Source organism: Struthio camelus, chromosome 2, assembly GCF_040807025.1.
Source record: "Struthio camelus isolate bStrCam1 chromosome 2, bStrCam1.hap1, whole genome shotgun sequence".
Lineage (NCBI taxonomy): Eukaryota > Metazoa > Chordata > Aves > Struthioniformes > Struthionidae > Struthio > Struthio camelus.
The window spans coordinates 1,694,838-1,721,542 of record NC_090943.1 but is presented as its reverse complement, the minus strand read 5'-3'; the positions used below and the strand labels follow the sequence as shown (position 1 = coordinate 1,721,542).

General features: G+C 55.4%; 2 protein-coding genes and 1 long non-coding RNA gene across 11 annotated transcripts in view; 1 reads left to right on the top strand and 2 right to left on the bottom strand.

Annotated features, from left to right (window-relative positions):
* SETD2 (SET domain containing 2, histone lysine methyltransferase) overlaps positions 1-10,043 on the bottom strand; it is a 73,830-nt gene extending 63,787 nt beyond the window's left edge. For both annotated transcript variants that reach the window (XR_011139485.1, XM_068934038.1), the window contains exon 1: positions 9,903-10,043. Coding sequence is in view for 1 of the 2 variants with exons in the window: in XM_068934038.1 (XP_068790139.1) it covers positions 9,903-9,961 (59 nt within the window). In the remaining variant the exon portion in view is untranslated. The remainder of the gene's footprint in view (positions 1-9,902) is intronic.
* Positions 10,044-13,733: 3,690 nt separating this feature from the next.
* Positions 13,734-16,328, top strand: LOC138066250 (uncharacterized). The gene is made up of 2 exons (XR_011139484.1): positions 13,734-15,377; positions 15,515-16,328. It is a non-coding gene; the product is annotated as an uncharacterized lncRNA (long non-coding RNA).
* Positions 15,099-26,705, bottom strand: part of KIF9 (kinesin family member 9) — a 30,324-nt gene continuing 18,717 nt past the window's right edge. For 7 of the 8 annotated variants that reach the window (XM_068934022.1, XM_068934026.1, XM_068934024.1 and 4 more), the window contains 6 exons: positions 25,438-25,620; positions 23,281-23,489; positions 21,518-21,697; positions 19,695-19,810; positions 17,421-17,525; positions 15,099-16,503 (listed from right to left, as the gene is read on the bottom strand). In XM_068934022.1, coding sequence (XP_068790123.1) covers positions 16,396-16,503; positions 17,421-17,525; positions 19,695-19,810; positions 21,518-21,697; positions 23,281-23,489; positions 25,438-25,620 — 901 coding nt within the window. In that variant the 3' untranslated portion in view covers positions 15,099-16,395. The remainder of the gene's footprint in view (positions 16,504-17,420; positions 17,526-19,694; positions 19,811-21,517; positions 21,698-23,280; positions 23,490-25,437; positions 25,621-26,705) is intronic. The other variant, XM_068934025.1, reaches the window with a different exon arrangement.

Genomic DNA, 26,705 nt, shown 5'->3' with positions numbered 1-26,705 from the left:
AGGGGAGATTTCGTTAGCACCTTTCCAAGCTGACATCTTGCCATCAGAAAAGTTTAAACGGGATCTCCGTCCGGGTGATCCCTACATCAAGATCACCTCCTCTGGACAGCACGCAGAGCGACAAAAGGCAATGTTTTAAGTGTGCAAAAGGCTCTTAAATTGCATTTTGCGCCCCCGATGCAATTAACTCTTAAAACGCTTGTGCAAATCGCGCCGCCGCCTCCAGCCTTGTCCGTGCTGGGCTGGAGGCGTCCCCGCAAACGGGGCTCGATCGGCGCCACGTCCGGGTACCGCGCAGAAGCCACCCCCGAAGCTCAGGGGCACCCCAAGAGGCACTGAAGCGCCCCGCACGCCCACGCTTCACACGCCGAGCTGGGACGCAGCCCTAATCAGAGCGAGCTGCTGCTCCCAAAGCGTTAGGCAAGGTCATTCCTTCGCGAGTCATTTTGACCGCGTCCTTTAGCAGCTCACAGGGCTGAAATTAAACCCTCCTTCCCGTGGCCAAAGTCCACCCAGCGGCAGGAAGCCCGGGGTCACTTCCTCGCTTTGCGCGACCTTGAACAACTCGCCGACGTGGCTTTCCCGGTTCTCCTGATGACGTTAACTTTTCCTGTTCCCTCTCTCTCTCGTCTCGGCTCTTCTATTTACAGCCCGGGTCTTTCGGGACACGGGCACCTTCGTGCTGCATCCGTGCACAGCGTCTGTAGCAGCGAGGCACCGTCGCAGCACAACCAGCCAAGGAAGCGCTTCTCCTACCCGCGCAACACTGGTCTTAGCACCTGCCAAGCTCGCATCGCACCTTCCAGCTAGCCGCGCCGCGCGTCGCCGGCGCTAACAACGCCGCAAGCCAAAAGCCGTCTTCCACCAGGAGACGCAGCAAACGCCTTCGGCGCTTACGCTCCGGTTTCATCAAGAAAAGGAGAGAAAGCAAGTGACAGCCCTCTGCAACGTCCCCCCCGCGCGAGCTGCTGCCAACGCGCCCGGCGTCCTCCGCCGGACCCCCGACGGCGACGTCCAGCTGAAGCGCCACGGCACGGCTCTCGCTGCTGGGCGATGCGCTGAGAAACTTTCCTAGGGAGAGAGGCAAAGGGCATTAGCGCAACTGCGTTTTCCCACTCGCGCTCCATCCCCTTCCTTTCCGCGCGGAGGAGCGAGCAGGCGACCGCTGCGCCGCGCAGGGAGTTTGCCTGGCCACGCGCGCTGAACCGAACTCTGCTCTCATCAGGTTAGATGATGTTCAGCGTCGGGAAAGAAATTTAAGTACGGCTACCTTGCTTACAGGAAAAGTAGCTACCCCTAGTTTGCAAGCAATAGCAGCCCAAGGCCCAAATTATACGAGCACGCCCTGAAAGCGTTCCTCTGGTAGCAAAAGGGAAAGCAGAGGAAGATGAGGAACCGGAAGATAAACTGATTTAAAATAAAAATCAGAAACGTTTACGCTCACTTACAATCGTCACCACCGGCCAGCAGCGCCGGGCTTGGCTCTCTGCTGCTTCGGAGGCAGAAAAGGCATCGGCTTGGGCAACTACCGCGCCGAGGGCTATCCACTCGCCGACTTCAGGGCTTCATCTGGCTTGAGCGCCGGCTTTCGCAAATAGGTCTGGGTGTAAAGGGAAGTAAAAGCTCCTCCCTTGGAGGCAGGCTCTTGCGCCAGGCAGCTACCGATGGCAGCAGTTTAAAACAATACCGGCGGCAGGGGGGAAGGAGCCGTTAGCTAGGTATTTCCTGGCGTGGAAATGTGCATACAGGAATTTTTCCATGCCAAAGCCCTGTATGGAGAGGCAGCCCGGGTAAGCGGTTCCCAATTTCACGTTACCAAGTTGTCTACCAGCAAGGCGTCAACCAAGTTCTGCGGGAGAGAGAAAGGCGCCAGCGCTACGGGGCATCTCTGCCTCCTTCCCGAATGCCTTTCAGATCAATATTTCTCTCTGCTTGTGGGCGGACCACACGTGCCAAAACCCACAGCTATTCCCGCTCCCCAAACTACCAAAACCGTAACCGAGGACCTAAGATAAAGGAGAAATCTCAACTGCTGGGCTCAAAGGAAGGTGCACGTTGCAGGGCAGGCGTTAAGCACAAGGAGCATCCTGCAAGCTTCCCATGGAAGGTAAAAACATTAACTTCTTCACATTGAGTCACAGGTGGATTACCTGGTGAATTAAAATCACACAGACGCACATATTAGGACCGATGCTCCAATAACTCAGCCGTATTGAGCAGATCCTTACGCTAAGACAGAAAAAAGCTAACGAGCCAACTGCCATCGCATCCCTGGTTATCGACACGTCTGCACCGAAAGAGTTTTTTGACTTAAGTTGTCCAAACACTCAAGGGATTGCGACGTAACAAGCTCTTGCGGGATGATCTTGAAACACCTACGCTTTTTGCAGCCTGCGTTCAGAAAAACCCTCCACGCTTGCTCCAAATGAGTACCGACTTGAACGAGAAGATATTCTCCCAGAGGCAGGTGTCCTCAAACGCAGAAATCGGGAGCCCGACTGGCCCGCCGGGTGCAACCTTCTGCAGGGAAAACGTCCGCCCCTTCCCGTAGGATCCAGCACACCCAATATTACTTGTTTCGTACTCAAACAAATAGCAAGCACTGGCACTAAAAGCCACTTCAGCTTCGGTCCTGCCTATTACCGTCCGCTTCAACGCCGCCCACCACCAATGCTTCGGTCCCCATTTCATCAGTCACTCCCTTACCCCGGCCGTCAGGTTTTCTTACTTATTTTGCCACCTCTCCTGATACACCTGGACCATGTGCCTTTCCTCAGAAGAAATACTCTGATTTCAGATGAGGTTCGGAGGATAAGAACTGCAACGCTCCGGGCGTCCCCTGAAACGCTCTTATCGTGTCATCCCCGTTTAGAAAAAAGCTGCAATGCCCAAGCCAAGTTTAAGGTTGCTCCTTTAGTGCAGAATCCTTAACATACTTTTTTCTCCTGTGATTATAGATGAAGTTTGATCTTCTATCACAGAACCTGCCCAGCAGGTTAAGTCAGCAGCGGGAGACATCTCCAAAGTCACTCCCGCCGTACCAAGAGCTGTAACTTCAGTGAAAGAAAATAAAAACAAACTCCAGGCAACACTGATTTCTGAAGAGTTGAGGGCTTTCCAGCGAACGGTTTGATTAAGCTTAAGCCGAGCTCAACTCAGCAAAAGGAAAGGAATTGCAAAGAAAAAAAGAGCGACCAATTGCACCCTGTGATCAAAACATACGGCACGCTGCAGCCCTCAGCAGCCATCACGGGCTGCAACGTCGCCGCCGGCTGCTGCGGCAATGACAAACACAAGCTGCTATCAGGCCGACGAACTCATGCAGGAGCACGTAAACTCAACCCCTTCGTCCCCTGCCGTAACAGAAAATTGCAGTAAAAACGGCAGTTGGAAAGGGGGCTGGGAAAGTAAACGCCACACGCGAGGCCGTGGAGTTTTTCCGCCGGGCATCGGCGCTGCAGGCGGCTTGCAAACCTTCAGAGAACGTCCTTTCGGTCCACTCGGAATCAGACACTTCTCGTTTCAGGTAAAAGGCCATTCACGCGGTGACAACCCGACGCTTTAGAAACAGCCAAGTCCTTCCCAAAAGCTACGGAGGAACAAAGTGGGAATCGGCGTTTCCCGAAAGCAGCGTTTCGTTTCAAACGTGCAGGTTTGCTCAGGCTCCGGGTGGAATTCGGCAGCTGTTGAGGACTTCAGTTTTGGCGTTGCTTCTCCTCCCCGGCTCACCGCCTCTCCCTCTCACCTGACTATTTCTGACCACTTTTTGAGCCCATCCCTCCTCCCAGCTCCTCCCGACCCCTATTTCTCCATCATTTCAGTTTCTACTGCACCTTAACGCCTCCAGATACGTTACTTAACGAATTACAGCCTCTGGCATTGATCCCGAGAGGATGAAATTCCTCGGAGAGGAGCAGATGAAGGGATGGGAAGATCTTCTGGGGATGGGCTCAAGTTTACCAAACACGTCAACCTTCCCCCCCTGCACAAACACCCTCTTCCAGCAAGCGTCCTACCAAACCTCCAGAAAAACGGAGCCAGACTTCTACTTTCACGTGACTTCTCCGTGACGTCCCTCGGTTCTGTCAACGAAAACCAAAAATAAAACATCGTCTGGGACACTGAAAACGGGGGGGGAAAGGCGGCTCGTTACGTCACTGCCTACAGAGCTACACGGCCGCCCGCGACGGGCCTGAAGCACAGAGCGTCGGCTGGGCGCCTGGAGAGCGGCGTTTCGGCCGGGATACCGCTTCCCGAAGCGCCGAGGAAGTCGCACTGGTACAACCACGCTCACCCTCGTGATACATCAAAATAGTAAAACGCAAGCAGCCTGTTAAATGCAGCAAAGTCCAAAGACACGCGATAAAACTCGCAGCACTCTGCTGTCCCGCCTATCCAAGAATATCCCAGCGGGAACGTTAACCTTTATTAGTTACGTTTCTAAATGCAAGTTATTAAAAATAGCTGTTTATAAATCCTCTCTCCATCTCTCTCTGTTTATATATATAGACAGATAAACGCGCAGACATAATATATTTAGGATTATGTTAAGGGATCTCCAACGCAGGACAGTCGCAGATCGTCTGTCCTTTTTAAGCCTGCTTTCTCTGCCACGTTGCAAGGAAAACGTTAAACGGTGAAGAGCAAAAAGACAACTTGTACTTGTAACCGGGGAGTACTTAAATTTTCCATGCAAGCGTTTAGGCGACTAAAGGTATACAGAGCTATCCCGAACTCAAAATAAACTACCTGGGTAGCCTGCAGCTGCTAGTATTTCTAATTTTTGAGAAACCCAACTGTTCGACAGGCAAACGTCAATATGAAAGCATCCCGCGGCTCTAATTTTATCTATCCCGTTCACACGCATCATTCCATCTTCAGCTACTCCTACCACTAATCCGCAGACCAAAAATAGCCCGATTCGAACACTCAAGGCAAAAATTATTCCCGCCACGCTCCCTCTGCAAACACCTGCAACAACGCCAAGTTCACGTTCCTATTTGTAGGCATCTGAATTGGCAAAAAGCACAGGTATCTCAGCTACCTGAAGCGAGGCCGTTTGTCTTGTTTTAACTTCCCCTGAAGTTGAAACACGGCAAATCTACTCTGCCTGCGCGGCAGGCAGCGTTTCTGGGCCATAAGCGGATGGAAAGGGAGGAACGGCAGCGTGCTGGGTGGGAGCTGCATAAGAATCCAGGGAAGAAGGACAAGCCAAGAGCCGAAAGGTCTCCTAGCGCCCCAAGAAACCAAGAACGAGACTCAAAAGTTAGGGGCCAAAAGCAGGGAAGGGAAGACATCTCTAAGAGCAGAGCTCCGACCCTCAGGCTTCATTTTTAGAGAGCTGGGCAACGTTAGCCAATATGAAAACGCATAAAGACGCAAGAGACGCAAGAGAAGAGCACGACGGGCACTACACGGCATAAACATCTCCCGACGGCAGGTGCAAAAGCTGAAGTTCAGTTGCGCTCACCTAGTTCTCCACCACGCTAATTATTCTTGGGATGGGGCAGCGAAATCCAGGACAGGTTATCTAGTCAGGGAGCGCTGCTACCCGTCCCAATTCTTACCTACAGAAGTAGACTGCAAGGAACCGAGCGCAAAAAGTTCAGACCCAGCCGGGAATTTTCCTAAGACGCCCCCAAGAACGACGAATCCAAGCAATAAGTTGGTCAAGGAACTCACCGGCTTGTCACGCGAGCAGGTGAAGTTCTCTTCCCGCACCGGAGAGATCTGCGCTCCTCTGGTTTTCTACGGCCCCGAAAGGCGCGCAAGGCAAGCGGCTCCGGTACCTACCTGTAAACTACAGCCTGACATCTCAGACACGTCGCAGCGGACGCAGCATCTACTCCGGCGAACACGAAACAACCTGGCCCTTTGGGTATCGCAGGAGACGGCCGCCCGCCCGCAGCAGACGCACGGCCGTCTTTTTAACGGGCAGCAGGCTCAGCAAGCAGCTACGCAGCGACAAATTCTGACACGGAAAGAGCTTTTTTTTTCTTTAAAGAAACTGATTTTTCAGAGGAGCGCGCGCGATATAGCGATCCCGAAGCGCGCAGCTTACAAACCCTCACGTAGGCTCGGGCAGCAAGAGCCCCGTTTCTCCCTCACCACTCTCAATTTCATGCCCTAGGAGACCTATAATTAGTCTCTTTAATAAAGGGGGAAAGCGTGCAAAGGGAAATGCAGGTGTCAAATCGAGTCTTTCAGTTCCCTTATTGTCTCCCCGATGCATTACAACAATACACTCGAGGAAGTGAATTTGGGTATTTAGCCGTATCCACCTATAGCATGTCTGCCAAGAGCTTATGCCCTGCGCTGAGGATACTAAAGCTCCTGATAATTTTCTCTAAAGAAAAGCAGAAAAAAGAATCCAGATGGGAAAAGGAAAAAAAAAAAAGGAATCAAATCCCCAAGTGTCACTTGTCCCACCAATAGTAACTGCCCAAGAGGCTCGACAGTCGTGACACTTAAAAAAAAAAAAAAACACCGCTACTAGCCAACCACAAAACCGAGGACTTCAGACTTGGAGAATCCGTTTCAAGTGAGGTTAACGAAAGCGTCCGGATGTCCAAAGGCATCAGCCTAAACCTAAACCCTGGCCCTGGGAAAGCGCCCAGGCCGGCAGTCCCTGGAGCACCACCGGAGCCCAGCGGCGCGTCAGGCCGAGGGCTGCCCGCGGGCAGCCCAGGCAGCAGGGCGGCCAACTTCGCTCCGAGAGGAGCTAAATTCCAGTCGGGGAAGTCCTACCCGCAGCAGCCGCACGGCGTTCGAACGCGCGAGTCTCCCTCTTTTCTAACGTCAATCCGTTGCGGTCCGTTCCGCTTCTACAGAACCTACGCGAGCTGACGAAATCCACAGCTCCTCCACCCGCTTCAGCTCACGCTCTGCAAATAACTCCACAAACGCGTCAGTTTGAGCTCGGCACGTCTGCCAGCTGCCCACCGCTTTTGCACGGCACAGGCACGCTCCAAACGAAAAACAATCCGCGTTCCTTCTTCTCTTCTCCGAGGTTTAGCTGTATCAGCTGCAGCGCTGTAGCTGACTAGTAACCGTCGGGACACAGATTACGTCTCCTCCTCTTTCAGGCTCTTCAAGTATAATACACAAACATTCGTCGAGTAGGTCAAAGTCAGCGCGGCACAGCCCTGCAGGAGCCACGCAAGCTCCCGCGCAGCCCGACGTCAGCTCCAAACACAAGAATCACGCTCGCTACCGGGCCGGGACTGAGGCATTCGTGGTCTTCTTACGCAAAGAGGCCAGCCGAACTGGATTCACTGGATGCTAAAAGTTCATCAAAACCTTATGGTGGGACACAGGTAGGAAACGGCCAGGCGAAAGCTTGCTGGACTCTCTTTACTGCTAGGAAGACTCCAGTAGATGCCATCGGCGCGTATTCGAGTTCGTCGTCTCGCCGATAGCTCAACTACCTCGTTCAACCGCTCCCTTCAATCTTACATACCCGGTGCGAAACTCAATCTCAGCAGTAATTCCCAGGGAAAACAACGGCGCCGGGGTGAGGTCTACCGACTCGCCGCTCTCCGGTCACCCCAACCGGCTCTCCCCACCGTTGGCCACGACGCCCTCCTCTATTTTAGCGGCACAACGCCAACATCAAAACTTGCGCAACTTTTCCCCCCAAAACAAAAATAAACGCACGTATCGCTCGTCATCATACCGCCACCAATCCCGGCCAGAACGAGGAGCGACCTGGCAGGGGAACAGGCGGAAAGGAGGGCTAAATGATTGCCTCTGCGGATCGGAAACGCCACAAAGGCGCCAGGCAAAGGGCTTCACGGCGGTTGCCGGGGTCCGGCCAGAAGGTACCGTGTTTGGAGGACGCCGGGACGTGCCACGCGTTGCACTTCCAAGACCGTGACGCTCAGGAGCAAGACGGGAGTCCGTCAACCGCGAGGTACGGCTGCCTCCAAAGACGCGCCACCGCGGCGCGACTGAAAGCGGTTCCTTGGCAAAGCAGAAAGCACACGCGCTCTGAAGAGCGCGCTCCCAAACGCGGGGGCAACGTCTGCTTTAAACGCCGCCCGGGTACGTGACGAGCCCCAGGGCTCCGACATAGGGGCCCGTGGAAACGAGGCACCTGAAAATATCTAAAAACACCTCCCGGTGGCTTTCAAAATTCCCGCCGCGAACGCATACGCTAAGAAACCTTCAAACCGAGACCGCTCAGTTAGGGGTATTGCTTTAAAAAGAAGTTGTGAGCCATATCGCTCCGGTTTCTCCAAACAACTCAGCTTGGTGGCACTTGGAGACTTGTTTTCTTTAGACAACAAGCAACAGAGGTAGATAATTAACACGCTTTTAAACGTGGAGCTTAATACGACGCTCTTATTTTGATAGCCACCGTCATACATCACTGCAGCCCCCGGAGACGAGACTCGATTCACTTTAGCCTAAAACTTAAAACACCTAAATTAGACGCCAACTTTTTGGTCTGACGGTTGAGTCATCTCAAAGCAGCGGACGCACCGGCGCGATACAGCGATCCACCTAGCAAAATCCGCCCAAATTTGGGACGCCCAGGCAGCTCAAGAAGGTGGCTACGGCTCTGCTCGACCGCGGAAGGGCCTCAAAGGCAAACGCGGACGAGGCGCACAGCCGGCCAGGCCAGAGCCCCCCGCTTGCGCCCTCGCTTCTTCGCCCGCGCGATCCTCCCGCTCAAGACTATCACGTGCCAGCCGAAATTCAAGCACGGCGGCGGCTTAGTAAAACAGAAACCGCGCTCAAAACGAAATCCTCCGGCTCTCGCTCATCGGAGAGGCCTCGAAGGCGGGCATCGTTCAGCGCGGCGTCGCGTCGGCTGAAGCAGCCGCTCCGCAGAGAACTCGCAGCACTTGGCTCAAAAGGTCCGCGCCGCCGTCGCGGCCCAAAAACGGGCCGTTTTGGGTTTTTTGGGGTTTTTTTTTTTTTTGGGGGGGGGGGAGTGCTGGGGGGGGCTGGGGTGGGGGGCTCGGACTCCAATCCAGGCCTTGCATAGGGGTACGAGCCTCCTTCCAGCCCGGAGCCGGGCCGCCCGTCGGCGACGCTGCGCGCGCAAACTTTACGGAGCGCCCCAATCCTGCGGGAAGAAAGCGAGTCTAAAAAATGCAACAACAAGCAACAACAACAACAAAATATATATATATATATATATAAAAAATTAAGCGTTTAAGCACCAACAACCGGCGTTTAGGGCATTAAAAGGGGGGGGGGGAATAAATAAATAAATAAAGGAAAATATACACACACACGCTGCTAACAACTGTGCAATCGCTTTCTCAGGCGAAGCCATAAAAGCAGCAGCCCCGGCGTGCTCTTTCGGGGTGGGTGAAAATGCCCAGCGGAGAGGAAAAACAGAAATCACCAGCCATCAGGCTGCTCTGCCTCTCCCCAGGCCTCTGCTCGGGCCACTTCTTCCTGCTGCGGGGAAGCGGGGCGGCAAAGGGGGCCGGGGGGGGGGGCTCGCCACAAAATAAACTCTTCCCCCCCCCCCCAAAAAAAAAAAAAATAAACGGCAGCAACTCGCATTAAGTCCTCCGCGAAAGGGGGGGGGGGGGTATAATAATAAAAAGTGAGGAAAAAATGGCCCCCTAGGGAAAACTGGGACACGTCCACACTGCCCCCCCCCCCGCTCCACTCCAAGCCGGGCCTTAATGGGGGGGGGGGTCGGCGGCCAGGCCAGGCCGCTGCCGCCTGCCCGGATGGGGCCGCGCTGCCCCCTCCCGCGGCGGCGGCTCCGGCTCCGCCCTCCGCCGCGGCCGCCCGGGCGCGGCGCTCACGCGAGGCCGGGGATGCGCGGCCTAGCGCGGGCGGTGCGAGCAGGAGGCGGCGGCGGGTGCAGGCCGCCCCCCCCCCACCTCCTTCCCGCTGCCTTCCTTCCCCCCCCCCCCAACCCCGCCCGCGCTTACTCGGCGGTAGGATGCTCCGGGTCGTAGAAATCACCCATTTTCGGCCTCCCGCTCTCCATCGGCGGCGGGGCCCGCGCAGCCCCCTCCCCGCATGCAGGGCAGGGCCGGGCCGCGCCGCCCCTCTCCGCCCCCCCCCACCGGCCGCCGCCGCCGCCGCCTCACGTCCCCCGCTGCCGGCCACCGGCCGCCGCCGCCCGCCGCGGCCCCGCCATCCGCGCCGCGTCCGCCCCGGCCCGGCCCGCCCGGCTCCTCCTCCTCCTCCTCCTCCTCCTGCCGCCGCCGCCGCTTCCCCCCCCCCGCGCCGAGGTAACGGCACCGCCGGCACCTCTACCGGATCCCCGCCGGCACCGCCACCTCGGGACCCCCCCGGACCCCCCCACGGGCACCTCGGGACCCCCCCACCGGGGATCCCCGCTGGGGACCGGCACCTCGGGACCCCCCCCACCGGCTACCGGGACCCCCCCGATCCCCCCACCGGCACCTCGGGACCCCCCCACCGGGGACCGGCACCTCAGGAACCCCCCGGACCCCTCCCCGGGACCGGCACCCTGGGACCCCCCCCAGGACCGGCACCTCGGGACCCCCCTCCGGGGACCGGCACCTCAGGACCCCCCCGGACCCCTCCCCGGGACCGGCACCCCGGGACCCCCCCCCAGGACTGGCACCTCGGGACCCCCCCCGGACTCCCCCCCCGGGACCGGCACCCCGGGACCCCCCCCAGGACCGGCACCTCGGGACCCCCCCCGGACTCCCCCACTGGGACCAGCACCCCGGGACCCCCCCACCAGGGACCAGCACCCCGGGACCCCCCCCGGACTCCTCCCCTGGGACCGGCACCCCGGGACCCCCCCCGGACTCCTCCCCTGGGACCGGCACCCCAGGACCCCCCCCAGGACCGGCACCTCGGGACCCCCCTCCGGACCCCCCCCCGGGACCGGCACCCTGGGACCCCCCCCCCCAGGACTGGCACCTCGGGACCCCCCCCGGTCTCCCCCACCGGGACCGGCACCCCAGGACCCCCCCCAGGACCGGCACCCCGGGACCCCCCCCCGGACTCCCCCCCTGGGACCGGCACCCCGGGACCCCCCCCCCAGGACCGGCACCTCGGGACCCCCCCCGGACTCCCCCACTGGGACCAGCACCCCGGGACCCCCCCACCAGGGACCAGCACCTCGGGACCCCTCCCAGACTCCCCCACCGGGACCAGCACCCCGGGACCCCCCCACCAGGGACCAGCACCTCGGGACCCCCCCCGGGACCCCACCGGGGACCAGCACCTCGGACCCCCCCACCGAGACTGGCACCCCGGGACCCCCACGGGATCCCCACCAGCACCTCGGGACCCCCCCACCGGGGACTGGCACCTCGGGACCCCCCCGGACCCCCCACCAGGACCGGCACCTCAGGACCCCCCCACTGGGACCGGTACCTCGGGACCCCCCAGGATCCCCACCGGGGACCGGCACCCCCGGACCCCCCCCGGATCCCCCACCAGGACCGGCACCTCGGGACCCCCCCCCGAATCCCCCCCCGGGCCTGGCACCTCGGGACCCCCACAGATCCCCCCACCGGGGACCAGCACCTCGGGACCCCCCTAGATCCCCCCCTGAGACCAGCACCCTGAGACCCCCCCTGAGAGCCCCACTGGATACTGGCACCCCAAGACCCCCCCCCAGATCCCTCCTGGGACCAGCACCCCCGGGACCCCCCCCAGATCTCCCCGAGACCAGCACCCTGAGACCCCCATGAGATCCCTCACTGGGTACCAGCACACTGGGACCCCCCCGGGCTCCCCCACTGGGTACTGGCACTTTGGGAGCCCCCCCCCGGGATCCCCCCTGGATCCCCACTGGATACTGGCACCCTGGGACCCCCTCCCAGGACTGGCACCCCCAGGATCCCCACCGGCCCCCCCCAGGATCCCCCACCGGGTACCGGCACCCTGAGACCCCCCCTGGATCCCCATTGGGTACGAGGACTCCAGGACCCCCCTGGGACCAGCACCCTGGGACCCCCCCGAGATCCCCCACCAGGTACCGGTACCCTGGGACCTCCCCCAGGATCCCTCACCAGCTACCCCGAGACCCCCCTGGATCCCCATCAGGTACCAGCACCCTGGGACCCCCCCAGGATCTCCCACCAGGTAACAGCACCCCCGAGACCCCCCCCCCAGATCCCCATCGAGTACTAGGACCCTGAAACCCCCCCGGGACTGGGACCCCCCCAGGACCCCCCCCCAGGATCCCACCAGGTACTGGCACCCCTGGGACCCCCCACAGGATCCCCCACCAGGTACCAGCACACTGGGACCCCTCCCGAGGTCCCCGCCGGGTACCGGCACACTGCGACCCACCGCAACCGGGATACTGCTACCCCTGGGACCCCCCCGGGATCCCCCACCAGGTACCAGCACACTGAGACCCCCCCCAGGACCCCCCACCAGGCACTGGCACCCCCCCGGGACCCTCCCGGGATCCCCCACCAGGTACCAGCACCCCACAGGCCCCACTGGGAACTGGTAACCTTGAGACCCCCCCCCCCAACAGACACCCAGCTCAGGGACCCCAACTGAGTATGGGGACACCAGCACTCCCTGCAGACCCCCCTGGCTCTGGGACCCCCCCAGGGAACTGGCACCCCCACAACACCCCCCTCCCCTCCAGCACTGGGACCTCAACCAGGAACCGGGACATCAGCACCCGTCCCGGACCCCTAGCGGGTACCTTCTCCCGGGGCACCAGCACCCCCAGGACCCCCCAGTATTACCCACTGTCACCCCATGGGTACCCAGCACCGGGACACCGGCACCCCCAGGACCCCTACCGGGCACCAGGACCTCGGCACCCCCAGCACCCTCACCAGGCACCTAGCCATGGGACACCAGCACCCCTGGGACCCCCTCCAGCACCAGGACTGCAGCATCCCCAGGACCCTCACTGGACACCTAGCGATGGGACACCAGCACCCCTGGGACCCCCACCAGCACCAGGACCTTGGCACTCCCAGGACCCCCAACGGGCACACATCCATGGGACACCAGCACCCCTGGGACCCCACCCTGGGCACCCAGCCCCAGGACAGCAGCACCCCTGCAACCCCCACTAGCGCCAGGACCTCAGCATCCTCAGCACCTTGGCATCCCTAGCACCCCCACCGGGCACCCAACCATGGAACACCAGCACCCCTGGGACCCCCAGCAGTCACCCAGCCCCAGGACACCCAGTACTCCCCAGTGCACCCAGCCCCAGGACACCAGCACCCTCCTCGGGGCCCCCTGCCTGGCACCCAGGACACTCCCCTCTGTGCCCCCTCGCTGCAGCCAGCCCCATCACCCTGGGGTCACCTCGGCAGCCCCCGCAGCCCTGCCCGCACCCCAAACGCTCGCCCTGGAGCACCCGCCGGCCCAAAGCACCCTAGGGCTCGTCTCGAGCTTTTGGGGCTCCGGTAGGATACTTTTCAATTCTTAGGCTTTTGCTAAATTCGAGGTGAACAAGAAGAAGAAAAATGGCAATAGGATCATATAACTTGCTAAAATAATTGAATAATCCTTTTTTTTGGTGCGCCGGGTGTAAACTAGAGCTTTTCTCCCTCCAGATCTGAAGCCGACGGCGTCGAAGCCGACGGCGCGGAGACCAGCACGGGGGAGCTGGCTGCGTGGCCCCAGCGCTCTTCGCCCCCGCCTACGAACTCACCACGCCGTGAAAAGAAAAAAAACCTTCGGAACCGGTAAGAGGAGCGAGCGGTTCGCACCTAACTGTTCCCGCACGGCGCCGGTCCCGCGCGCTTTGCCGTGCCCGCGTCCGCCCGGCCCCCGGACGGGGACGTCGCCTGGGGTGAAGCGTGTTTCGGATGCGTGCAGCAACTTTTTTAAGAAGCTTTTTAGACGAAGGACTCAATTCCCGAGGGTCCTTCCTGCACCCGCCGTGTAGGCAAACTCCTCTCCGGATGCTCCTGCGGGACCTCGGACCTGCTCCTGGGAGGGAAACCTGGAGAGGGTTGTTAGATACGCAGCAGCCCGCTGGTTCAGGAACGGCTCGAAAAGAGGAAAGAAACAACATTCCCCTTGTGAAACCTCCCAGGGAAGCTGCGAGCCAGCAGTGCTCCCGCCGCTCTTGCCCTTCCCCGGCACGTGATGCTCGTCCCAATACTCCTAACTCCATCCCTGCGGCCAGCTTGTCTCCGGAGGGGCGAGAGATGCGGTCGCTGCCGTGACGAGTTTTAAAGGGTCCGTGGACGTTAAAGCAGGGCCGACAGCGCAGCTCAAGGCGAGCGGAGCGGGACGTCGCTCTCTCCGACGCGCAGGTTCGGCCGGGCCGGCCCCTGCGTGCCCGGGAACCGCAACGCCCTCCCTGTCGTTTGGGGAATTGGGGAGGAAGCACTGGAGGAGCTGGAGCAGTGGAGCGGGGCGGCAGCCCTGCGGCTCCGGAAAGAACCAAAATCCTTTACCTCTGGGTCCAGCAGTGGGCTGGCAGGGCCTCGACGGGGCTTTTTTTTAAAAAGCGCTGGACGCTCTTCCCACGTGTGCTCCTATAAGTCAGGGGCAACTCCTCTCCACGCAGCAGAGTCACAGTAAATCAGGAGAGGAAATTCAAGGCATGCAGAGCGTGGGCGATGCGGTTCGCTCGCTTTGCTGCTGGGCGTCCCGACGCCTCGGCCGTCCCTCGGCCTCGCTTTGCGTCTTTCGGCGTTGTTCTTCCAACTCTCCAAATACTTTTGAGAGCTCTTGGGCCTCCAGGACCTGCCGGAGCTGCAAAGAAATGACTTCTGCCCGTTGCGATCCCTAAAAGCAGATCAGACCACTGGGCGCTTGCCGTTCAGGCGAGCGTCACCCCAAAGCTGGAGCGAGAGGGCGAATGGTACCACCAGCAACAACACCCTCTGCCCAGCGTGAAAACGGGCCAGAGGAGGAAGAACAAATACCCGGCTCCTATGGACCGTGTTGTCTTGCGCTCACTGCGCCGGAGTGGGAGCATCTCTCATCCCGCATGAGATCGGAGCTGTTAGGGGCAAAGGAGGGAGAGGAGGAGATCCCCCTTCCCAGCCACCATGTTACACCACCCAGACCACAGCCAGAAGGTCGATCGGCTCCTGACACTTAGCGGTATCGTGAATGACGCTCGGCCACAGGACCTCCGTCAGCATCGCTCACGTAAGAGGCCGAAGAACACCACACATTATTTGCAGCAGTCACAAAAATTGTGGCTGAGAGACCTTTATTCCTGGTACAGAGACTAGAAACCCCAAGGAAGAGATGCCCTCACGGCTTTAAATCAAGCCTGCAGGACCAGGGCAGAGGCTCATACGTACATATGTTTATACGGACCCAAGCCCATATGTTCCTTGGAGCCACGTCTGGTCCAGGTGGAGGAGAGCGATGGCGGGGGCAACGCTGATGGCAGGTTAGGTTCAAGAAAGGACCGTCTGTGCTCGCCAGAGCTGCCTGAGGGGTGCGTACGGTTGTCACCGCTGGCCCAGGTGGGTATTACAGTCATTTCTGTCGTTCAGTTGCCTTTCTCCGGCTGCGGGAGTGCCCCAGACATCAGGGCAAACTGAGGCACAGCCAGCCTAGGTGTGCACGGTTAATGCAGGTCGAGAATTTCTTCCTTCCCCAGGCTCTTGCAGCGTCACGGAGCCAGGACGCAACAGCCACTCGCGGACCGTGCCAAGCGCAGCAGCGACGAGTCGGACCAGCGCCCACCTCCACCAGGCCTGGAGACACGGCGGCGAGGAAGCGGGCGTCCAGCAGGCTTTCGGCATGCTCCGTGGGTGAAGACTACAGCAGCCCGGTGAAATAGCAGTATCTGCTCTGGTGCTTTCCAGCTGCTGGGCACCGCAATCTGGGTCTGAATCACCTTCCTGGAAAATACTGGGCCAACGCTGACCTATTAGCTCTTGCTGGGGCTGTGCTGCGTTGGAGTGGGGAATCTACCGTAGATCAATACTGTGATAAGTAATGCGAGGCAGCTGATAGAAACGCTTTCCTGCCTCTCTGGTGAGCGTGCTTCTCAGGGCCCCTCTCTCTGGGACAGACCGTGGGGGCAATAGAGCCCCTTTTACTCCCCGGGGTCGCTCGGATCCAAAGGATACAGGCGCAAGGGACTCTCACCCAGAGGGAAGATGTGGCTTGCTCAAGATCCAGCCTCAGAGCATCAAACTAGCAAAGATGCAACTTGATATTCTTGCAGCTGCCAAGATCAGAGGAAGGCTTTGCCTGCAGCGTCAGGAAGGCACAAGCCTGCACCACATCTGTCTGCCGCAGCGCTGCATCTTCCAGAAACGCTCAGAGAAACAAGCGCTTTTATTTAAACTAGCTTGTTTCCCATCTAAACAGCTGTTTTGATTACTAATAACTCTCAGTCTAGCTGTACAAAAGCAAGGTTTTGTTTCTACTGGTGTTTATTTCTGATAAAATCTACTGTGAAAATACACGTGGGACACTTGCTGAGGTCACGTTGCTTATCCCACTCGCGCTGAACGCCACAGTGCGTCTGTGCTACGTGACGTGCGGAAAGCACGGGGGTTTATTCTTCATGGTAGCTGTGATGAGCCCAGGTTTCTTGCGCATTTGCTCGAGGGACAACATAGTTCTAGTGTACGTGTGCTGACAACAGAAAACAAAAGCGTAATTATTAAACGCGACCTCTGCTTTCAGAGCAGAATGCTCACCAGAAGAGGCATTTTGCCTGCCAAAATAAATCACTTCCCCAGCTTTCCCAAGTGGTGGTGGGAAGAGCTGCCCAAACGAGCACCGCGGGGGTACAGCCCCGTCACAGCAGCATCGCTTTACCGCTAGCAGCTCCCCGCAGGCTCAGAGGAAGGCACGAGCCACCCTCGAAGCTCAGCCTGGGAAATTCTCCTGGCCCCAAGCGCTGAAGGGCTGGCTTTGAGATGTTTTCTTTAAATTGCCTAATGATATAACTGTGCAGTCCTGTTACTCACATTAACACCCAATCTTTCTGAAGCCCTGCAAAGCTCAGGGCCTCACTGATGTTTTTTGAAGAATCCTTGCCAGGAAGGAAGTAGAAGCGAGGAGTGCCGAGAGGAGTTTTTAGCATAAGGCTGGCACAGGATGGGGCCTTTACATCAGCCAGAGCTTCAGCTGGTGTTAACCAAGGTGCTTTCAGCAAAGCCAGCGAGGTAGATCCCACACACAGCAGCTCACAATCTGGCTCTTTTAATCTGGAAATTCCACTTTTGCTCAGAGGTCAGGCGGCACAGCTTAGCACCGCCTGGAGCCAGGAGATTTTATGAAAGGACAAATTTGTAACTTGGACCTGCGATAGCCGAGCCTGGACTCTGTGACCCTGCCTGGCCCTCCCAGTCCTACGTGCCTAATTTTAAACACAGAGGCGAACAGCATTTCAAAGAGCTTAGTTGTGCTGCAGAACTAAACTAGCATCTCTCAAAAGGCTACGGCCGAAACCGCGCCTACACCCCACAGAGGAGCAAGGCGCAGAATTGCCCTTCCAGCGTGCACCTGCAGGGATACGCGGTGGAACTGGGCCCAGCTGAGATTACCTTTTGATCAGCCTTCATTTTCGCGTTGTAGAACGAGACTGAATCTGGACAGGCTGGCAGCGTTGCTTCCTGCATCCGCTCAAACCTGTCCTGCACATCTTCCTCCTGCCAGGAGGAAGGCAGAACGCACTCCATATGAGCAGCGAAAGGACTCGTCGACACGTCACAGGCGACCGATCCCGTTTGCCACATTGATCACTGAGGATCCGCTGCAGGATATCCTCGTAGCACGAAGGAAGTCTAAGCTACCTGTTCTCCCACGAGCCCTGCCGGGTACCCTCCGTGCCCACCCTTCTCCAGGGAACAGCTGGAAGGTGCCAGCACACTTGAGAAGGAGTCTGGTTTGAGTGGGAGTACAATTTTTTTTAAGACACCAGTCTGGGTATAACATTTTCCTGCCAGATTTCAAGGTTCTTCTAGCAGATTCGTAGAAGGTCACCTTCTGCGACTCTTCATGGGTAGCCTGCAGAAGGTGGCTACAATTTTTTGCATGGTAAAAGGCTGATAGCCAGAGCCCATACAAGCCAATAGTAAAAGACTGATGCTGGAGAAATGGGATAGAATAGTAAATGAAGAGTCAGTCTGCAAAAGGGCAAAAGGGTTCAAAGTAGGAAAAAAAAAAACCGCCAGTGAAAGATCAGGTGGTGCCTGCCAGAGACAGCGTGGGGGCTCAGCAAGGCCAGCGATCCTGGCTGGGAAGCTGCAGGCCATTGCCCAGTGAAAAAGGAGAAGCGGCCAGCACTGAGCAGCGTCACAAAGGACAGTGTTTATCCTCTTCCTCAGTATTTCTCCCTGTAACATCAACAACGTGACACAGCTGCGAAGCGTTGCTAACAGGCATGTTTCATTCATCTTTTGCGCTATAACTGATGCAATGACAAGAAAGCCAGGGCTGGAAACCATTAAGAGAGTTTCTATGAATGCATTGAGTAACTTGGTTTAGTAAAAGTGACTAGTGATGGATTTCCTTCTGTCCCCAAAGAGTGACATCCTGGACCAACGCGCTCAAACAGATTGTCTGTTGACTTCATTAGGCCCACCACATTACCCAAAGGGCTTTTTTTTTTTTTTTTCCCCCCCCTCTTTCCTGTAAGGAGTCTGTTTCTGAAATCTTTCGCAGTCTGATATATCAAAACATACTGTTTAAAAGCAAACTTACTGCATTTTTTCCTCACCTAATATCTGTTATTTATACTCTCAAGGGAGCTAATTCAGTAGTAGGAGGGAAAAACTTGTCTATGATCAGCTTTAAAACTCTTCACATACCTTTCTAGAAAGGAATAAAGAAAATGCTGAAACCCTAGATTTACAGTCAAAATCGTCAAACATCTGGAGACAAACGAATTCCTTTTCAGCTTTCCTTCTGAAGAGCTAAAGCCATCCTATCCCTCACTACAAGTTGGCTAGACATGGGACCATATATTTAGGGATGGAGTCACCCTGCTCAAGCCCTGCTTAAATAGAAATGTATACTCTTTCTTAAGCATCTGTTGCTGGCCCCTGGTGGGGATAGGCTCCTGGGCGAGATGAACCTATGATCTGTCCCTACAAGCTGTTCTCAGGGATCTGCAGGCATTAAGCAGCAATAAGGCAAATGCGTTATGAGTACAAACAAAGGACTAATTCCCCCTTGCAGCCAGGGTGGGATCTCCCTCCTTGCCCTGCATCGCTTCATCATGTCATAGGGAGTGTGAAACACTGGCACCACGTCCCTGTCAAACAGCATTAAGGTTTTGAGTCTGACGTTTAATAATAAACCTGCAGTGACTTCAGAGGAGAATAATGCAAAGAACAAGTCTGGTAAGTAGGAAGCTTAGGAGAAATGTCCTTTGTCAGGCATGACAAAAGATCCCGGATACCTCAAAGTGATAGTTTCTAAACAGAGGGCTGGCTAAGCACCAGTTGCCACAACACGAAACACAATAGTTTAATTGTAAACATTACAGATCATACAGACTGGAAACAAGTCTCCCAGCTACCCCTTGCACATCATGGCAGTTTGCCTGATTGCTGACAGTCAGCAGATGACCCGAGTACTTCAACCATTCTGTCCTATTTTAGCCTCTTAATGGTAAAGCTACTCCGAAAGCAAGATGCATCTTCAGATAGTTGCTCTCTGCATCATATCAGATGGCATTTCAATGCCAGCCGCTCTGTTTAGAGAAAGGGGCAGAGTTACCATGCCCTCCTCCTCCCACAGGCTTAGTTGTGCCCTCATTACCATGCAACATGTGGCTACCAAGGAGAACAAGCAGAGCTGCCAGGACAACTCACCAGGCACATGACTCTGTTTATGGGAATCATTCCAGGTCTGATGTTGCCACCGGGCTTCAGAGTATCCTGCACATCCTTGGGGATAAGGAAGGACTCGTTGTACCAGATCTCAAACTCTGCAAGCAAAGCGGAGGACAATAAACAAGGCTGTAATGATCCCAGAGACAAGGGTGGCTTTCTGCTGGCTCCCCGCCCGGGGATCAGACAGGACCGCAGCGCTCCCCCAGCCCTTCGTTTCAAGCTATTAGAGCAGTTGGTGAAGAAGCAGAGGGCACCGTCAGCTGCCGTGGGCTGCGCTGAGTCAGGCTGCAGCCTGGCCTTGCTGCCTGCGAGGTGGCGAGGGAGCAGGCCTGGCCTTGGGGACAGTCCCCGGGGCTCAGGCAGCCGGAGAGACGGCTGGCCACGAGATGGCACTGCTCCTGCGTCCCCGACAGGCAGAGGCCTCCTCCGCCACCATTCGGGAACTGGGAGGCAGCAACTTTGAGTGGTCAGCATACCGGGGGGTCAGATTTCAACTCCAAATGCTATGGGAGCCCAGCCGCTTACCATCCCATAATAGCCAGTGATAACACACAACAGCTGCTGCGATGCTGCGGGAACGTATATTCCTATTAACGCTGCACATTTCCCAGGGCCCCATGACAAAGTTGCTGCGCTCCGCTCCATACCCCTGGCACATTTCCCCACTGAGCTGGAGCCTGAGACTAAAACCCTCAAAGAAGCCGGTATTCCCCAGGAATGACCCCGAGAATGTATCCGCTTTATGTCATGGGAAGACTACAGAAAGTTAAATGCAGAGTACTTTTACTAGGCACTGCTGACACGATGCAACATCACTGACTTTATTCCCTGGCTTCAACTCTGAGATGACCTGTCCGCTCTGGGATGACACAGAAATTTATTTGAGTGAGTTCATGCCTATATGTTTAAGCGACAGCAAAAATCTAGAGCACTCAAAAATGCCAAACCCGGATCCAGCTGAAATCAGTGGCAAAGTTTCAGCCCAATTAGGATTTGGCCTGGTGTACCTCCTGGAACAAATCGTGTGTTTCTTCTAGTATGGGACTGTCCTGATGGATGCAAGTTGTGCTTTGGCAAGTTTGTAGAAAATAAAGTGTTGCCATGCACACAGCATCCAAATGTTTGGGACTCTGGGATTTATGCGCCTACTGTCTTCCATCCTACAGGACAAATCCAGGGATATGCCAGGACCACATTCCTGTTTCCACAGACTCAAACTGCGCGGCCTGCGATGGAGTGCACCATGTATCCCTCTGAGCAGAGGTGTGACCCATCACCGCGAGGGCGGTGCTCCAGAAGCACATGCTAAAATGACCAAACCCTCTTTCCTGCCAGGGCGTCCTCGCTGAAACGCTGGAACGTGAGGAAAGCTCATCTCACAGGGGCTTTGATACAGAGGAGATACCTGCAGCCCAGAGCTGAATCCCTGGTCCTGTGCAGTTCCTTCGTCACCACCTTTATTAAATAAAATCAAGGGTGAGAACCAGGGCCACTTTTAGTCAAACTTAGGCTCTTACTCCACAGTGTTGCTAGGTGCATCTAGTGGCCTGATCGAGGAGCAGTGTGTCATTACCGGTGAGAGAGAATCTACAGCAATTCAGTGTCATGTCAAAAAAAAAAAAATCAGGCATCAATAAAAAACAGGTCTGGGAGGCAACAAGAAAAAATCATAACAGAGAATGACAGGGGTTTATAATAGAGGTTTTATGCAACGTGTCTGCGAAGCGCATAAGTACTGAGTTGCTGTCAGGCACCCTAGCTAAATTGGATGCTGTTCAGAAATCGCTCTGGTGAGTCAGTACCTGAGACGAGTTTGTTCCGGCACTGGTCCACCAGATGCTGGCAGTACTGGATTTCTGCCTTCAGGTCCTGAAGTTCAGCGTAATCAGACCTGTACTCTTTCTTCAAGTCCTTAAGCTTCATAATGAGTAAAAACTCCTCCTCATCAATTATGATCTGTCCTTTCTCATCAACATACTCTCCTGGAGGGTAAGAGAAGGAAACGAAGGTTTCTCATAAGGGTGGAAAGGGCCAAAGAAAGTCATTATACTTCGAACCACACAGTAGTTACCCAGTTATACTGAGGTTAACCACACAATTGACATTTCCTTTGACATGCTTTCTGAAAATACAGTGTTGCAGTGGTGTAGGGCAGAAATCACTGCTGAACTCCTGAACCCACTCAGATATCAGTCCTCCCTGACCTGGCGCTCGTGCAGATGAAAGAGATGGGCTGGACTCCCCAGAAAGACACCCACACAACACCCTGCTGGAGGGTATCACTTAGGGCTTTCGTGGCTCCTACTGCAAAGCTCTCAAAGTCCCTGGGCTAGGACTGGGCCGTCAAGGTAAGGGTCTTTGAGTCAGGCTGGTCAGCCCTCTGGAGACCATTAGGCCAATGCTGCTTCCCTATAATAAACATCCCTTGTTCTTGGTTTCCCTCAAATCAGCTTACTCCTGTGGTTTCCAGCATCCACCACAATAAACCACCAGTTGGTAGATGTCATCATAAAGAGCAAAGGCCCAAAACAAGCAATGATCCTATGAGAAGACAAACACCCTCCCTTTGATATGGATTCAAGCTGACATTGTTCATTATTTAGCCAAAAGAGCCTTGCACCTTGCAGGACTCGACCCTCTGGGAAGAAGCCACCTATAAAGAGGGGGTCATAAAAGTCTCTCCATAGGAAGAGAAATAAAAAACAGTAGAGCAGCATTCTTGCTCGGTCTGATTCTCAGCCCCAGGTACTGAGACCCATAGTTACGCCACCACTGTGGCTCCAGTGGGGTGGCTGAGGAGGCAGAAAGCACCTCAGAAAGCAAGAGCATCTGCGTGGTCTCAGTCACTAAGATCTCCCCTCTACATTCACTGCTCAGGGCCTGCTTGCTTTCCAATATTCACTTTCTCTCTCGTTCCCTCTTACTCCTTGCTCATTGCCTGGAAATAGTTTAGGTTATAGTTGCACAGAATTGAGTGATTTTGCCGCCCTTCCTGTATCCAAGGAGCACCACCACTGGTATTTCCTACTGTCACATGCAGAATGCTGCAGAGCGCTCTTGTATTAAAGTCATTTGTTGCAGATTTTTCCCAATGCCTGTATTTCTTCTCCATTCCTGTGCAGAAAGCAGTCACACTGACCGTTGGGAGTCCTGCTGCAAAGAGGCGAGGCAGGAGGTGCGATATGTTTCCACTGCAGTAAGGGCAAGCCTGCTGCCAATGGTTTCTGAACTGTACTGACCTGCATTTGTCAGCAGTACACTGCCTGATCCATCAAAGTATGGGGTGAGGCATCAGTCTGACTGCAGCTCACTTCGCTAGCGTAAAGCCTGAGTAGCTTGAGTCTGCGAGACTGAAGTGTGGAGGACTCAGATGGAGGAATCAGGTGGCATACCGCAAGGGCAGGCTCAGAGCTGGGGCATAAGACACTGGCTGCCCCAGCACCCTGGCAAGCAGCAGTGGTGGCATGTAGTGGCCTCACCACCAGAACTGCCCAGGAACCAAAGAGAGCGGCGGCTCCCCTCTTCTATCAGACTCTTGCTGGCCAGTCTCCACACTGTGACTTACCCTGCTGCCACCGCTCCTGCCTCTGAGCCCCCAGAGCCTCTTTGATGCCCTCCATCTCACGCTTGATCAAGTTGATCCTCTGCGCTACTGCACTGCTTCTCTTCTTTCTGGCGAGGAGGATGCTTTTGTTCTCTTTAAAGATCCGGTTGATCTCACTACCACACTCCTTCTTAAATTGCTCAAATGCCACCAGTTTGGATGGAGGGGAGCTGCAACCGAGTTCAAAGAAGACATAGAGGAGGTCAGTTTGTTCTAGCATGCAGCATGACACAGTTCATGGGAGCAGTCACAGCTGAGGTTGGTGGGTGGTATTTCAATGGGCCCTTTGAGGATCTTGCTGTGCTAGCTGCATCCTGGTACTGTCTCTATGACAACTTTCATACCCCTTTCCCCTCCTGCCCGTACTATTCTCAGAGTTATTTATACAGAAATCAAGTTCCCTAAGAGATGCCTCAGAAGTGAGTCTTTCCTGGAAATTGGAGCTTTAAAGGTCTGAATCTTCAGAAAGATAATTAACGCTGTGCCTCCCTGTTGCTAAATAGAAACGCCTTGGCCTTTTCCTCACTGCGTTCCCAGCACAGACCAGTGACCTCTGCCAACCAAACCCCACAGCTGTGTGCATTGGCTGGCTTTACAATGCTGTTGCCCATGGCCTTTAAGACTTGCCTCTCTAGGAAGACTGAATTCAAAGTGGCATGTGTCAGCCTTGATTTTCCTATGAAATGGCTTTGATGCAAACATGCCCCTCACTTCACCGCAAACCATGCTGAGCAAAAGGAGATGGTCTCTCGGAAGACCCTCAGCCCTGTGAGAGGAATGCCACACTTTGACGGACTGCTCCGTGCTGTGTAACGTTGCTGCTGGCGTGCAGTGGATCTGGTAGCAGAAGGTGGCTAGAAGTCTCCGTGTTCCTCAAAGCAAAACTCTACCTCCCACGTTCCCTTGATTGACCTCTTAGGGGCTTTTTCAAATTCCCCAAAGGCTGCATGAGACTGCTCTCCAGGCCACACTGCTGGCAAAGCAGGGTACACAATGGCCACTGGGCAGACCGCCACAGCTACCGCTTCGACAGCCAACTACTGGGCTGCTAAGCAGTCTGGGTCATGCCTTACGCAGCTCTAGCAGCAACCTTCCCTGCCAGCTATTGGACTTTTAGAAGAACACTAAAATGTTTTTGGAGGGCATGGAAGAACACAGTAACTTGTTAGGGTGCTTCACAAGACACTTCTCCTGGGACAGCTTCACCCCGCAATGCTCTCTCTCAGGGCTGCAGGGGCAAGCAAGGACACGTCACCTATAACACCAGCAACGGAGGTGTTGATATTTTTTCTGAGCTGTCTCTTGAAAGAGCTCAGCAACAGAAGATGGTTGCTGATGTGTGATGGAGAAGGGCGGGGGGGGGGGGGGGGGTCCAGGTTGGTTTTGTGTCATCCTTGCTGAGCTCCTGTGACTTGAACAGCTTCATGCTGTTGAGCACATCCTCCTGGAAGGAGCCCTCGGTCTTTCTATCTTTAGCATTTTCTACCCCACCAACTCTGTCCAGAATGAAATGCAATTCAGTGCTGCCCTCCTGTGCTAAATTCTCTTTGTAGTACAAGCAGGCGACTGGCACCTTGTTGGATTTTTGGCCACGCTCCACTGTTCTGTCTTGATATGGCAATTCCTGCCATGATCTTGTGCACCTATTGACCCCTCTTCATGACAGTCTTGGTTTGATGGCTGAACATGAGGTCTCACTACACTTTTACTTCTGCACAAAGGGTGACGATTGCTATGATTTCCATAAGGGACCAGCTGGAACTGTAATGAATTGGCATAGCTCAGTGGCAGAAGGAAAACCCTGCAGGCACGCTAGGAAGACGTTTGCTCTGACATATACAGAGAGAGAGAGAGAGAAATCACATGCCAGCGTTTAAATAGGTTAGTGACTCCAGATCAACAGAGGCTTCACACTTAAACGGAGCAACTAGTCAGGACAGAGCTCAAAGCAGACGAAGATGATGACTGCCACCAACGTGCTTAGGTACTTAGGGTGTCCATATGAATACTGCTATCCTACAACATATTTCTGCATGCAAGCAATGAAGATCTCTAAATCACGCAGATGCGAATCAACTTCTGGCAAATGGGAAGCACTCCCTTACAGCAAAAGCTTACCTGGGCTGTGGGGAATCCCTCATAGGGGCTGGCTTTGAGTGCTGTGTATCAATATTTGCTGCATCCTGGTTCCTTGCTCCCTCTTTCACATCCACATCCTTGGTGGAAGTTATTACCTGATTTTTTGATTGAAGAAGTGCATCCAGATCTTTCCCAGAAAGAGAGGTCCCGATTCCTTCCTTCCTGACATGGGGAATAAGAACCACCTGATTAATTTATTCATATAATATGAAACTGGAACAAAACATGCCACAGGTGCTAGCTTTGCTGATTAAAGAAGTAACAGTCTGCCAAAGTTTAGGGTGAAATGTCTATTGACAAGGAACGAGATCAGACTCTGGGCCTTATTCTCACAAATCCTTGCTTCCTAAACTAGAAGTCTGTCTTAACTAGCAAATATTATAGAACACAACACAGGCGGGACCAGCTTTCTTGTGAAGACTCACAGGGACAACAGTCACACCCTGTCTGCTCTGGGGCACACTAGCTGCAGTGCCAGTACACAAGTGGCTGTTTGGGGCACATGTCAGCAGACAACAGATCCCTATTTACCTTCAGAGCGGACTACAAATAAAATCTCTTAGGATTTGATCTAACCCCACGTCTTTCTGACTTAATTTTTCAAGTGAGATTCTCTATTCTTCCCCCTCAGCTCTCCCCCATGAACAACACCAGCCTAGCCGGCAAGGGATAGTCAGCGTGATTCCAAAGCGATACAGAAAAGTGCGTACCCCATCTAGTTCCATCCCTCCAAACCAAGAACTGCACAGAGGAGGCGCCCATGGACGCTAGAGCCTTGGTGGTTCTTCTCCTCTCTAACCCACGGACTTGGGGGAAGGCCAGGGAGGAACCAAGCAGATGCACTAGGCCACAGAAGCAGCTGTAGAAGATACCAGAACAGGCACCTCATTTCTACAGTTTGAAGGACCTTTTTCCGCCCTGCACAGATTGCTTGTTCACCCTTCCCCCTCACAATCTCTTCTCAGCTTCACACTATACCTGCTCCCTCTGCTCACTGTCCCTTCCTCCCTTTCTGCTTAGCAGATCTCCTACTTAATACGTGTAAAGAAAAACTATAGGTTTACCATGTCATCTGATGCCATCACAGGACTGTTTCCCTGGCTGTGTGTTCACTTCCCCTCCCCTCACTACAGGTCAACTCTGTCTGTGCTGGCTGCAAGCTGTTCAGCTCAAAGCATGTCTGCCCTCTGGGTCCACAGCACACCTCCTGCGCAGTGCTCTGCGGTCTTGATTCATCCGTAACGGGC